The sequence below is a fragment of the Pelophylax lessonae genome (assembly GCF_965119305.1).
Source record: "Pelophylax lessonae genome assembly, chromosome: 9".
Classification (NCBI taxonomy): Eukaryota; Metazoa; Chordata; class Amphibia; order Anura; family Ranidae; genus Pelophylax; species Pelophylax lessonae.
The window spans coordinates 15,127,156-15,140,480 of NC_138776.1; the positions used below are offsets into that span (position 1 = coordinate 15,127,156).

General features: G+C 48.1%; 1 protein-coding gene across 1 annotated transcript in view; it reads left to right on the forward strand.

Moving 5' to 3' along the window:
- The first annotated feature begins 306 nt into the window (after positions 1-306).
- The window catches only part of EXOSC1 (exosome component 1), an 18,044-nt gene continuing 5,025 nt past the window's right edge, over positions 307-13,325 (forward strand). The window contains exons 1-6 of the mRNA XM_082268332.1: positions 307-362; positions 2,425-2,540; positions 4,582-4,653; positions 8,019-8,107; positions 10,124-10,157; positions 12,976-13,026. Of these exons, the coding sequence (XP_082124458.1) occupies positions 335-362; positions 2,425-2,540; positions 4,582-4,653; positions 8,019-8,107; positions 10,124-10,157; positions 12,976-13,026 (390 nt within the window). The 5' untranslated portion in view covers positions 307-334. The remainder of the gene's footprint in view (positions 363-2,424; positions 2,541-4,581; positions 4,654-8,018; positions 8,108-10,123; positions 10,158-12,975; positions 13,027-13,325) is intronic.

A 13,325-nucleotide genomic window follows, 5' to 3' on the forward strand; every position in this document is an offset into this window, starting at 1 on the left:
TTGTTTTTATTCCAACACCCCTTAACCCAGCAATTGAGTAATACGTAAAACCTTCCCAGCTCACCCTTTTGGCTCCTAAATAAGAAAGTCTTTATTCAGCCGGACTGATATCACCCTGCACAGGTGCCTATACCCGCTGTTTACCCTCATACAATAATACAATAAAAGTGTTAAAGAGGGAAAGGTTTCCCATATTAAAGATGGCCGCTGCCAACTCAGCTTCACGCAGGCGCTTCCTTAGAAACCAATGATGAGCGGCGCTGGTTGGATCACGTGACGCCTCGCTGCCCATTCGAAGCGCAGAGAGCAGCGTGCCGCTGATCACGTGGTAGTCATGGCTCCGGTGAGGTGGTGTGTGCCCGGTGAGTGATGCACATGGCGGGCGGCGGCATGTATAACATAAATAGTGCCTGGAAACTGATAGCCCCCGGAGGAGGAGGGGGAGGGGGGTAAATGGTGCTCATTCTGGTTGTGGGAGATGTGAAATCATTAGTTGTCAGGTTTTTATTTCTGTTTATGACCCCATTGAGGAAACTTTGCCTCACTTCCTGTCAGTGTGACACCCGTACAAGGCACCGGAGGGGAGCAATTGTCAGTTCTAAGACCCCTCCAGCCTGAAAACACGTTCTCTGCCTCTCCATTGGAGACTTCTCAATGTCATTACAGGAAGTGAGTGGAAATCTTATCAGGGGGGACAGAGTGCAATAAAATCCTGACAGAGGGTCCAACCCTTCTCTGCTTACCCAGACTGAAATCTACTTCCACCAGGTGCTGTCCCCAACTCAGCGCTGTCCCCTGGACTTCGCTGCAAAGGGGCGCCCCCCCCCCCCCTCCCGAGGCTTTGCTGCAAAGAAGCGTCCCCCCCCCCCTCCCGGGGCTTCGCTGCAAAGAAGCGTCCCCCCCCCCCTCCCGGGGCTTCGCTGCAAAGAAGCGTCCCCCCCTCCCCTCCCGGGGCTTCGCTGCAATGAAGCGTCCCCCCCTCCCCTCCCGGGGCTTCGCTGCAATGAAGCGTCCCCCCCTCCCCTCCCGGGGCTTCGCTGCAATGAAGCGTCCCCCCCTCCCCTCCCGGGGCTTCGCTGCAATGAAGCGTCCCCCCCTCCCCTCCCGGGGCTTTGCTGCAAAGAAGCGCCCCCCCCCCCCCTCCCCTCCCGGGGCTTCGCTGCAATGAAGCGTCCCCCCCTCCCCTCCCGGGGCTTTGCTGCAAAGAAGCGCCCCCCCCCCTCCCCTCCCGGGGCTTTGCTGCAATGAAGCGTCCCCCCCTCCCCTCCCGGGGCTTCGCTGCAAAGAAGCGTCCCCCCCTCCCCTCCCGGGGCTTTGCTGCAAAGAAGCGCCCCCCCCCCCCCTCCCCTCCCGGGGCTTTGCTGCAAAGAAGCGCCCCCCCCCCCTCCCCTCCCGGGGCTTTGCTGCAAAGAAGCGCCCCCCCTCCCCTCCCGAGGCTTTGCTGCAAAGAAGCGTCCCCCCTCCCGGGGCTTTGCTGCAAAGAAGCGTCTCCCCCCCCTTCCCCTCCCGGGGCTTCGCTGCGAGGAGACGCCCCCTTCCTCTCCCGAGGCTTCGCTACGAAGACATGCCCCCCCTCCCCTCTTGGGGCTTCGCTGCAAAGGGGCGCCCCCCCCTCGCCTCCCAAGGCTTCGCTACAAAGAGACGCCCCCCCCCCCCCCTGGGCTTCGCTGCGAAGAGGAGCTCCCTTCCCGGGGCTCTGCTTAAAAAACGCCTCTTAGGGACTCCAATACTCCCCTCCTCCCTCTCTGCAGAGTGTTGGAACAAACCCCCCCCCCCCCCCTCTCCATCCCTGCAGAGTGTTGGAACTACCCGCCTTGGGTCCATACAGAGAAAGTGAGGAAGGTGGAGGGGGTTCCTACAGCAGAAGATGGGGTTTGTAGTCATTGTTAGTAAACATGGATAATGGCTGTTTTGGGCAGAGCATAAAAAAAAAAAGTAGGGGTGCACCGATCCGACTTTTCTTTTCCCGATATCTGGCATTGTGTATCTGCCGATACCGATCCGGAACTACACACGTACACAATATGCATGCGGCTACAGAGCAAAGCCACTGCTTCATGTGTGTGGCTTCTCCATTCACAGGCGGAGTGCATCTGATATCACTCCGCCTGTCAGCCGGAACCTATACAGGAAGTAGGGGCTCCCATCCCATAATAGTACTACACCAAGTAAGGGACGGCTGAGACTGGACTCAGAGAACCCGGATCGGCGGCTCTGTGCAAGTAAGGGACGGCTGAGCCGGGACTCGGCAAAACCGGATCAGCCCGTGGATCGGTTAATTTTGCCAATCCCCAGATCCAGCTATTGTGGCAGTATCGGCGCCGATATCGGATCCTAATATCGGATCGGTGCATCCCTAAAAAAAAAAAAAAGATCCCCCCAATATGCCCCCTTATGTAATTTATGTGTGTCTTCTCTCTGTAGGTGAGCGGCTGTGCAGTCTGGAGGATTGTACTCCGGGACACGGGACCTACTGCAAACATGGCTACATCTTTGCCTCGCTCGCTGGTTATGTGGTTAAGTCATGTGACAATGATACGGTAAGAATGCAACCAATCAGATTTTATTTTGCTGTGGTCATCTGGAGAAAATGTGAAATCTTGTTTTCCTGACTTACTGAAATCTGAACACACACACACTATACTTTACAGTTGAACTGCAGAGTTTAGTAGTGCATTATGCACAGGGTTCTGGGTTCAGGAGTGTGCTATGCACGGAGTGCAGGGTTCAGTAGTGCATCATGCACGGGGTTCAGAAGTGTGCTCTGCATTAGGTGCAGGGTTCAGAAGTGTGCTATGCATTAGGTGCAGGGTTCAGAAGTGTGCTATGCATTAGGTGCAGGGTTCAGAAGTGTGCTATGCATTAGGTGCAGGGTTCAGAAGTGTGCTCTGCATTAGGTGCAGGGTTCAGTAGTGCATTATGCACAGGGTCCTGGGTTCAAGAGTGTGCTACGCTTTAGGTGCAGGGTTCAATAGTGTATTATGTTCAGGAGTGTGCTGCTTATTAATTGCAGAGTTCAGAAGTGTGCTATGCACAGGGTACTGGGTTCAGGAGTGTGCTACGCATTAGGTGCAGGGTTCAGAAGTGTGCTATGCATTAGGTGCAGGGTTCAGAAGTGTGCTCTGCATTAGGTGCAGGGTTCAGAAGTGTGCTCTGCATTAGGTGCAGGGTTCAGAAGTGTGCTATGCACTGGGTAGTGGGTTCAGGAGTGTGCTACGCATTAAGCTCTCAGAGTTCAGTACTGCATTGGGCACAGGGTGTTGGGATCAGGAGTCTGCTACAGGAGTGCGCTACATGCAAGATTCAGACCTCCGCAAGATTCCAGAGCTCCTTTCCTCAGGTTCCCTCGTCCATGTGTCACCTCTGCTCCCTTCTTCACCCCTGACTTCTGAATCCCTCTTATCCCCCCAATCCCTTCTACAGACACCACACATTGCCCTGAGCACACACTCTGTATGGAGCCGCTGGGAGATTTACGCTGTCACTTGTAAACACTGAAGCCATGTTTCTGTGTTTACATGTGAAAGTGCAGAGGAGGAGCACCAGATCAGCATTGTAGTCCTGACATAAAGGGAGGAAACTTTTATTTGTTGGATTTTAAATATTTGCACCTGCGTGGAATTTGGATCTTCATGTTGAGCTATGGAAGGCCTGTGTAGATGGGCTATTGACTTCAAAATGGCCTCAAAAGCAGCTTGGGCAGTAAGGAGGAGGTCAGATGTGTCTCTAACGAATCCCAAAATGTACGCTGCATATGAAAGTTGCATGTAAGAGTACAGATTGGGGGGTTGATTTACTAAAACTGGAGAGTGCTAAATCTGGTGTAGCTCTGCGTAGCAACCAATCAGCTTCTAGCTTCAGCTTGTTCTTATTAAAGTGTTACTAAACCCACAACAGTAAAATCATCCTATATATGTAGTAAAGAATGCTTGTTATACTCACTGTGGAGCCTAAGGGGTTAATCCTCTGCATTGTGTAAAAAGGCTGTTTGATCCTGTCTTCTCTGATCCTCCCCTTCCACTGTCCCCAATCCATCCCCTAACAAAACAGAGCCTTGAGGGCAACTCTGCACACGCTCAGTTTGGTGTGTATTGCTAGAGGTTTTTTTTTTGGGAGGGTGCATGTGATCAGCACAGGGCCAATCAGCACTGTCAAGACAGAGGGTCAGGGGTCCTGCAGCCTCATAGGGCCGTCAGAGGAGAATGAAAACTCTTCTTGCAAGCTTCAACCAGGCACTGATAGAAGTCACAAGACTGCTATATACTGCTGATGAGAAAAGGTATTTAGCAGTTTATATTTACTAAAGTAATTGCGTTTCCATGTTCTGTGTACTGTGGGAGCCCAGATATAGAGACTGCAGGCTCCTGGGGAGCCCAGATATAGAGACTGCAGGCTCCTGGGGAGCCCAGATATAGAGACTGCAGGCTCCTGGGGAGCCCAGATATAGAGGAAGCTGATTGGTTTATATGCAGAGCTGCACCAGATTTCACACCCTCAGGTTTTAGTAAATGAACCCCATTGGCTCATTATTCAGATCTTCTTTTCAGCTTTTTAAATGCTCTCTGTATTCTTTCTCTGCAGTCTGTGTTATCTGTGGTGAGGGACACGGATTCCCTTCTTCTACCAGATGTGGGCGCCTTTGTCACATGTAAGGTAAGGATTATACAAACAGAGGCTCAGCGATAACAGGCACCACACATATACACTGCCTTAACGTATTCATACCCCTTGAAATTTTCCACATTTTGTCATGCGACAACCAAAAACGTAAATGTATTTTTGTGATTTTATTTGATAGACCGACACAAAGTGACACTGAATTCAACATTTTTTACAAATATGTGAAAAGTGTGGCATTCATTTGTATTCAGCCCGCTTTACTCTGATACCCCTAACTAGCAAATCTAGTGTAACCAATTGCCTTCAGAAGTCACTTAATTATTAAACAGAGTGTGTAATTTAATCTCAGTATAAATACAGCTGTTCTGTGAAGCCTTCAGAGGTTTGTTAGAGAACCTTAGTGATCAAACCACAGATTAGAGAGGTTTTAACCTTTAAAGTGATTGTAAAGGCAGAAGGCTTTTTATCGTAATGCATTCTATCTATGCATTACGATAAAAAGCCTGTGTGCAGCAGCCCCCCCCCCCTCAATCCTGACCTGAAGTCCGTCTAGATGCAGCGATATTGCAGGAGCTTCTTGACTGCCTGGGACTCCCCTCCCCATTAACTGAGACAGCCATTGGCTCCCGCTGCTGTCAGCCAATAAGGAGAGAAAGGGGGCAGGGCTGGGCTGCGGCTCCGTGTCTGAATGGCTTGGCTGGGTGCCCCCATAGCATGCTGCTTGCTGTGGGGGCACTCAACAGGAGGGAGGGGCCAGAAACACCAAAGAGGCACTCAAGAAGAGGAGGATCTTGCCTGCTCTGTGCAAAACCAACTGCACAGAGCAGGTAAGTATAACATGTTTGTAAAGTCTATAATTTTTTTTTTATTTTTTTTTTAGTATAAAAACAATAATCACTTTAACCGCTTGCCGACCCCCGCACGACTATTTATGCCGGCAGTCAGCCCCTCACAGGCAGAGCGACGCAGGTCTACGTCGCTAGCCTGTAAGGGTTTTGGGAGCGAGCGCGCTCCCGCTCGGCCACGGATTCCCCCACGCGTGTGCCTGGCGGACCCGATGTCCGCCGGGCACTCGCGGCGATCGTCCGTGACAGCGGGAGAAAGGCAGGCGGCTAATGTAAACAAAGCCGCCTGTCATTCTCCCTTGTGTAAGAATGGTGATCATACGGTTCTACTATGTAGGACCGTTGATCACTGTTCTTACACATCAAGCTACATCCAATCACAGTAAGAATCACGCCCCTAGGACACACATAACCCCTCCCTCTCAAAAACAATGTTAACCCCTTCACTGCCAGTGTCATTATTACAGTAACAGTGCATATATATAGCACTGATTACTGTAGTAATGTCACTGGTAACCCCAAAAATGTCAGTCAAGGGTCCGATCTGTCTGCCCCAGTGTCGCAGTCCCGCAAAGAAAATTGTAGATCGCCGCCATTGCGCATTAAAAAAAAAAAAAACAACAAAAAATGACAATCTTTCCCTTTGTTAGTAAACGCAATAACTTTTGCGCAAACCAATCAAAATACGCTTTTTTTTTTTTTTAACCAAACTTATGGTAAAAAAAAATTGGCCTAAAATGTTAAATTTTGATTTTTTTACTTTTTTTTTTATTTTTTTTATTTTTTGGGAATTTCATATAAAAAAAAATGTGAAAAATATTGTTATTTTTGCAAAATTGTCGCTCTTTTTTTTGTTTATAGCGCATGATCAAAAAATCGCACAGGTGATCAAATACCACCAAAAGAAAGCTCTGTTTGTGGGAAAAAAAGGACATCAAATTCGTTTAGGTACAGCGTCGCACGACCGTGCAATTGTCCGTTAAAGTCACGCAGTGCCGAATCGCAAAATAGGCCCTGGTCAGGAAGGGGGTAAAATCTTCCGGGGCTTAAGTGGTTAAAATCTTGTTTTTCTTTTTTTAACAAGTTTTTTATTTTTTATTGCGTTTTGGAAAATTACAAACAGTTAAAGCCCAACTCCAGGAAAACTTTTTTTTTTTTTTTCTTTTCCCATGCTGTGGTGCTCTGCCTGCACTGTATGGGTTAAATCCTCATTTTGTCTAGGGGTATACTTACCTGATCCAGAAAACCGGGCCCCCCCCCCCAAAAAAAAAAATCCAGCGGTACACTGTTCCTGATGTTTTCCATATGGGCGTGATGTCAGGAACAGTCCACCGCCCAACACCGTAGGGACCAGTCTTGCACTGGGAGGATTGAAGGATTAGGTGAGTATATTTGGGCTTTCCAATCCCCTACACCAGGCGTCTTCAAACTACGGCCTCCAGTTGTTCAGGAACTACAATTCCCATCATGCCCAGTCATGTCTGTGAATGTCAGTTTTCCAATGCTTCATGGGATATGTAGTTCTGCATACGACCCTTCATACGACCGATTCATGTACCTGTTCCTGACAGCACATGGGTTTCACACTGGCATTAAAAGCAGGCGTTTGAGGGGCTATAAAAAAAAAAAAAAACCCTTAAGCGCCTATGCAAATCATACAATAGACAGCACAGAGTGCTGTTCACATTGAAAACATGAAGCGTTAGCGTCAAAATTGAACCCTTATGTCAAGTCAGCGACGCGTTACCATGGACTTGAATGAAAGGCGTTGAAAGGCTTCAGCTGCTCCTCCATTCAAGTTTATGGTAACGCGCCGCAACCACACTGGCATACGGTTGTGATGCATTTGCAGCATTGTTGCCGCGTGTTATTACAATGAGAATTTTAGCTGGTTATTGAGGGGGCTGGGAAGCCGGCTACCCTTGTTAAAGGGGGGGCTTCCAGATTCCGATAAGTCCTCTGCCCCGCAGACCCTGACAGCCTCTGCCCAGTGTTGTCGGGAAGTGGCCCTTGTCCCCATCATCATAGGGACAAGGTTCTTTGGGGTAGGGGGTGCAGTGCACCCCGCCTAAAAGCACCCACCCCCTCTTGTTGAGGGCATGTGGCTTGGAATGGTCCGGGGGGGGGGGGGGGCGTGCGCACACTTGTCCCCCCTGCTGCGCTGCGTGCTCAGGTGAGGGTCTGGTATGGATTTTGGCGGGGACCCCATTTTATTTTTTTTTTGGTGTGGGGTTTCTTCTCAAAATCCATATCCAACCGAAGGGTCTGGTATGGTCTTGAAGGGGGGACCCCCAGGCCGTGTTTTTTTTAATATATACACGCTGACAGCTGATGACTCATAATTTGTTATGGGCAGAGTGGCGCTCCTTAGCAACCAGCTATTGTAGGTGTTTGTGGTGCAGTCTTAACAAGCCTAAAGCACTGGTCAGCCGCGCTGCAAACGTACATAGGGTGTTTGGGGGGGGGGGGCTGAATGAGCCCTCATACCTGTACTGACATAATGAATTCCCCAGTTTGGTTTTGTTCCTCTAAAGTGTTTTCTCTTATATTTAGGTGATGAGCATACACCAAAGGTTTGCTAAAGTTCACATCATGTTTATTGGCAACAGAAGTCTGAAAAACACATTTAGGGGTACAATCAGGTAAGGCACAATATTTTTTGTTTTCCTGTGTTTTTTTTTTGGGGGGGGGGGGGGTCAGGGAGGTGTTTGTTTTTTATTTTATTTTATTTTACCCAGTGGTGATTAAATACCACCAAAAGAAATCTCTATTTGTGTGAAGAAAATGTTAAAAATTTCATACAGATACAGCATTGCATGACCGCGCAATTGTCATTCAAAGTGTGACAGCTGAAAAATGGCCTGGGCAGGAAGGGGGTGAAAGTGCCCGCTATTAAAGTGGTTAAACAAACTTTATTAAGCGATTACACAGACAAGCAGTGGGTTGCCTTGCGCTGCGCTATTAAAGTGTTGCATGCAGTTCTCAGCACACCCGCACATCGCAGTGGTGTGAAGCGGGCACATAGGAGATGAGGCATTTCGCTTTGTCCATGTGGTGAGAGTGTGCAGGAATAGCCGCCCAACGCAGTCCCACCGCATCTGATAGATAGAGATATATATCTCTATCTATCAGGGCTTGACAAATTTGCCTGAAATCTAGGAGCCAGCTAAAAAAGTTAGGAGCCAGTTTTTTTTTTTTAAACTAAGTGCCGGTTCACACTCATGCGGCTGCGGCGATTGCATGTAATATCGGAGCGCACTGCTCCTTCATTACATGCGATCGGCTGTGCGGTGCGAGTTTAGCCATACACTTTGTATGGCTAAATTCGCACCGCACCCGCAGCAAAGACGCTCAGGACCCTTTTTTGCAGCCGCATCAGGATGGGATTGCACAGCGGTTCACATTTGTGCGATCCGATCCTGTGCGAACTGCAAGATCGCACTGCGATATGCGATCAAACTGGGGGTGTCATTAAGATTACATTGACACCCCCAGCGTATCGCATATGGCAGTGTGAACTGCCAGGGGCGCGCTTGCGATGCGGGAACATGCTGCGAATTCGCAGCCTTCCCGCATCGCATAAGTGTGAACCGGGGCTTACAACCAAGCTTTATTTAATAAAACGGATACTAAATTTACAAATAAATACGACTAGAACTCCACTCTCTTCTATAGCGCAATTGGATGGAAACAGACTGTCTGTCTCTTTCCATCCGATGCCATCTGATCCGATCAACGGGATGGATAGAAAATAGAACCACCATCCGTCTGTTTTTGGCGGACAGGATCAGATGGCGGCAGATTACTGCTCCATAGAGGAGACTGAAGGGTCCGATCAGGTCTGCCTGAAAAACTGACAGGCGGACCTGATCAGACAGCCCGTGTGAAAGGGGCCTTAGGCTGTGGTATGGCGATGAGGGAAAAAAAAAAAAAAAATTGATATATATATATATATATATATATATATATATATATATATATATATATATATATATATATATATATATATATATATCAATTTTTTTTTTTTTTTTTTAAATAAGAATTGGAAAAAAAAAACGTATTTTTTTTTTAATAATTTAAAAAAAAAAAAAGAAAAAATTATTTAATTTTTTTTACATTTAAAAAATAAATTAATAATAATAACCATACTCCCTGTCCACTTACCTTTAAGCAAAGGTAGCTGGACAGAGAGATGAAGCCTTAAAAAAACTTTCCTCTCATTTCCTCTTTGGAAGGAGATGGAAAGGCATTAAGAACATGCATTACTCCCGGCCACCACAAGAGGGCGCCAGTTCCCCTAGCCTTTCTCATCTCACAGAAGAAGGCCGAAAAGCTGGGGCCTCAATTTTTGGACAGCGCGGAAGTCCGTGCACTCGAGGAGAAGGTGGGGGGCTCAAAAGGGACAGGACACCCTATGCAGGGCACCCCAGGCGCCAGGTCGCTAATTCTAGTCGCAAATGCGACCTGGCGCCCGGGTTTGTCGAGCCCTGATATATATATATATATATATATATATATATATATATATATATATATATATATATATATATATATACACACACACATACACCTTTTAATGTTTTTATGTGCCATTTAGTAAGTCAATTCTATAATAAAATTTCAATACACTGACACTTTTTTTTTTCTGTTTGTAGAAGGGAAGACATCAAAGCAACAGAAAAAGACAAGGTAACATCTGTCTGTACTTCTCAAAAGCATTGCATTCATTATTTATTACAGGTTTTTTTATATGGTGCCAACAATTTACACAGAACTTTACATGCTGTATACACACACACCGCCCCGCGCCCAATACACATACACACCGCCCCGCACACACACACACACACATTGCCCCACACACACACACACACTGCCCCACACACACACACTGCCCCACACACACACACTGCCCCACACACACACACTGCCCCACACACACACATTGCCCCACACACACACACTGCCCCACACACACACACTGCCCCACACACACACACTGCCCCACACACACACACTGCCCCACACACACACACTGCCCCACACACACACACTGCCCCACACACACACACTGCCCCCCACACACACACACTGCCCCCCACACACACACACTGCCCCCCACACACACACACACACACACTGCCCCACACACACACACACACACACACTGCCCCACACACACACACACACACACACACTGCCCCACACACACACACACACACACACACTGCCCCACACACACACACACACTGCCACACACACCGCCTTGCACACACTAATACACACGCACACCACACGTGCACGCACCAGGCACACACCACGTCTCGCACACACTAATACTCGCACACACACACACGGCACACAACCCCACGCACGCACAGCACACCACACCACACCCTGCACACACACCAATACACACGCACACCGCCCCGCGCACACCAATACACATAGTTACATAGTTACATAGTTAGTGAGGATGAAAAAAGACATCAGTCCATCCAGTTCAACCTATGATGTGTGTGTGTTTGCTTTTAACCGTACATTGTATACCCCTGTATGTTGTACATTGTGTACCCCTGTATGTTGTACATTGTATACCCCTGTATGTTGTACATTGTGTACCCCTGTATGTTGTACATTGTATACCCCTGTATGTTGTACATTGTATACCCCTGTATGTTGTACATTGTATACCCCTGTATGTTGTACATTGTATACCCCTGTATGTTGTACATTGTATACCCCTGTATGTTGTACATTGTATACCCCTGTATGTTGTACATTGTATACCCCTGTATGTTGTACATTGTGTACCCCTGTATGCTGGGGTCTTTAAGGTGTCCATCCAATAGTTTTTTGAAACTATCAATGCTCCCTGCTGATACGACTGCTTGCGGAAGAGAATTCCACATCCTTACCGCTCTTACAGTGAAGAACCCCTTACGCACTTTAAGGTTAAACCGCCTTTCCTCTAGTTTTAGTGAGTGGCCACGTGTCTTATTGTATTCCCTTTCTCTGAATAGTTTGTTCCTTATGCTAGGGTCGCCAGTACAGTATTTGTACATTGATATCATATCCCCCCTCAATCGTCTCTTCTCCAGAGAGAATAAGTTCAGTGCTTGTAGTCTTTCCTCATAGCTGATGTCCTCCATTCCCCTAATTATTTTTGTTGCCCTTCTCTGGACTTTCTCCAGTTCCAGCACATCCTTCCTGAGGACCGGTGCCCAGAACTGGACGGAATACTCCAGATGTGGCCGGACCAGAGTCTTGTAGAGTGGGAGAATAATCTCTTTATTTCTGGAGTGAATCCCCTTTTTTATACACACACACACCGCCCTGCACACGCCAATACACACCGCCCCGCGCACACCAATACACACGCACACCAAAACACACACACACCGCCCCGCACACCCCCCGTGCACACCAATACACACACACACACCGCCCCGCGCACACCAATACACACACACCGCCCCGCACACACCAATACACACACACACACACACCAATACACACACACTGCCACACACACACACCGCCCCCCCACACACACCAATACACACACACACACCACCCTGCACACACACCAATACACACACCACCCCGCGCACACCGATACACACCGCCCCGCGCACACCAATACACACACACACACGAATACACACACACCACCCTGCACACACCACCCTGCACACACCAATACACACACGCACACCACCCCGCACGCACACTAGGGCACAATGTAGATATTTGTCAAACACAATCTGGCTGCCTGGCCATTTCATGTGGCCCTCGCACATAGGTGTGTTTATTTTTTTTCAGCTGAAACGTAGTTGAACTCCGTTCCGCCACGTCAGGCTTTCGCCCTTTGCTTCCCGCTAACCATTGTCACTTGTAAACACTGAAGCTTTCTTAGTTTACAAGGACAGCTTTCCTCCTGGCGGCTCTTACAGATCACTGTCTGCCCTGCATGCACACATGCCAGGGACAGATGCCGACCAATGATCTCATTGCAAGTGAGAGAGAGGCCCCTACACTTCCGGGAGGTACTAGAGCTGGGCTGGGTAGGTGAGATTAGGTTTACACTGTGTGCATAGTGCACCACTCAGTACTCCTATGTATCTGAGTAGATACATAGTCTTACAGATATAACCGGCCCTTTGAGGGTAGCCACATTGGTGACGCGGCCCACGATTAAATTGATTTTGTCACCCTAGTTTTAGACTGAAGCCATTTTAACCTATTAGCATGTCTTTGGAGGAAACTGGAATATCCTGAGGGAACACTTGCAAGTATATGCAAACTCCATGCAGATAGTGTATGTAAGGGAGCACAGTGGCTTAGTGATTACTCATAATGGGACCTCTGAATGGTCTGTGTTGCTTTACTTTGACCCTTGAACTCTGTAACTTAATCATGACCTTGGACTTCCACAAAAAAAGGAGAGTTGAATGTAAAATTTTTTGATCACTGTTGGATAATAACATTTTCAATGTTTCCTCAGGTTGAAGTCTACAAATGTTTTCGGCCAGGAGATATCGTCATTGGAAAAGTTGTATCCTTTTATTATAGAAGTGATATAAATGAAGAACCCGTTTCCAGGGAGCAATACGACTGCAATCACCAAACAGAACTGTACGCTTTGTTGGCTATCATTTTATAGAGCCAGAATCCCCTTTTTCATGGCCATCCTCCCGTAATCACGCTGCCCGTGTGCCCCCTGCGGCACGCTCTGTGATCGCTGCGTCCTTCAGAGGAGTTCCAGTCGCCTGTGGTAAAAATAAGTCCGCAGCTACAAAAAGTGAAGCTGCTGACTTTGAAAAAAACAGCCACTCACCTGTCCCAGGATCCAGC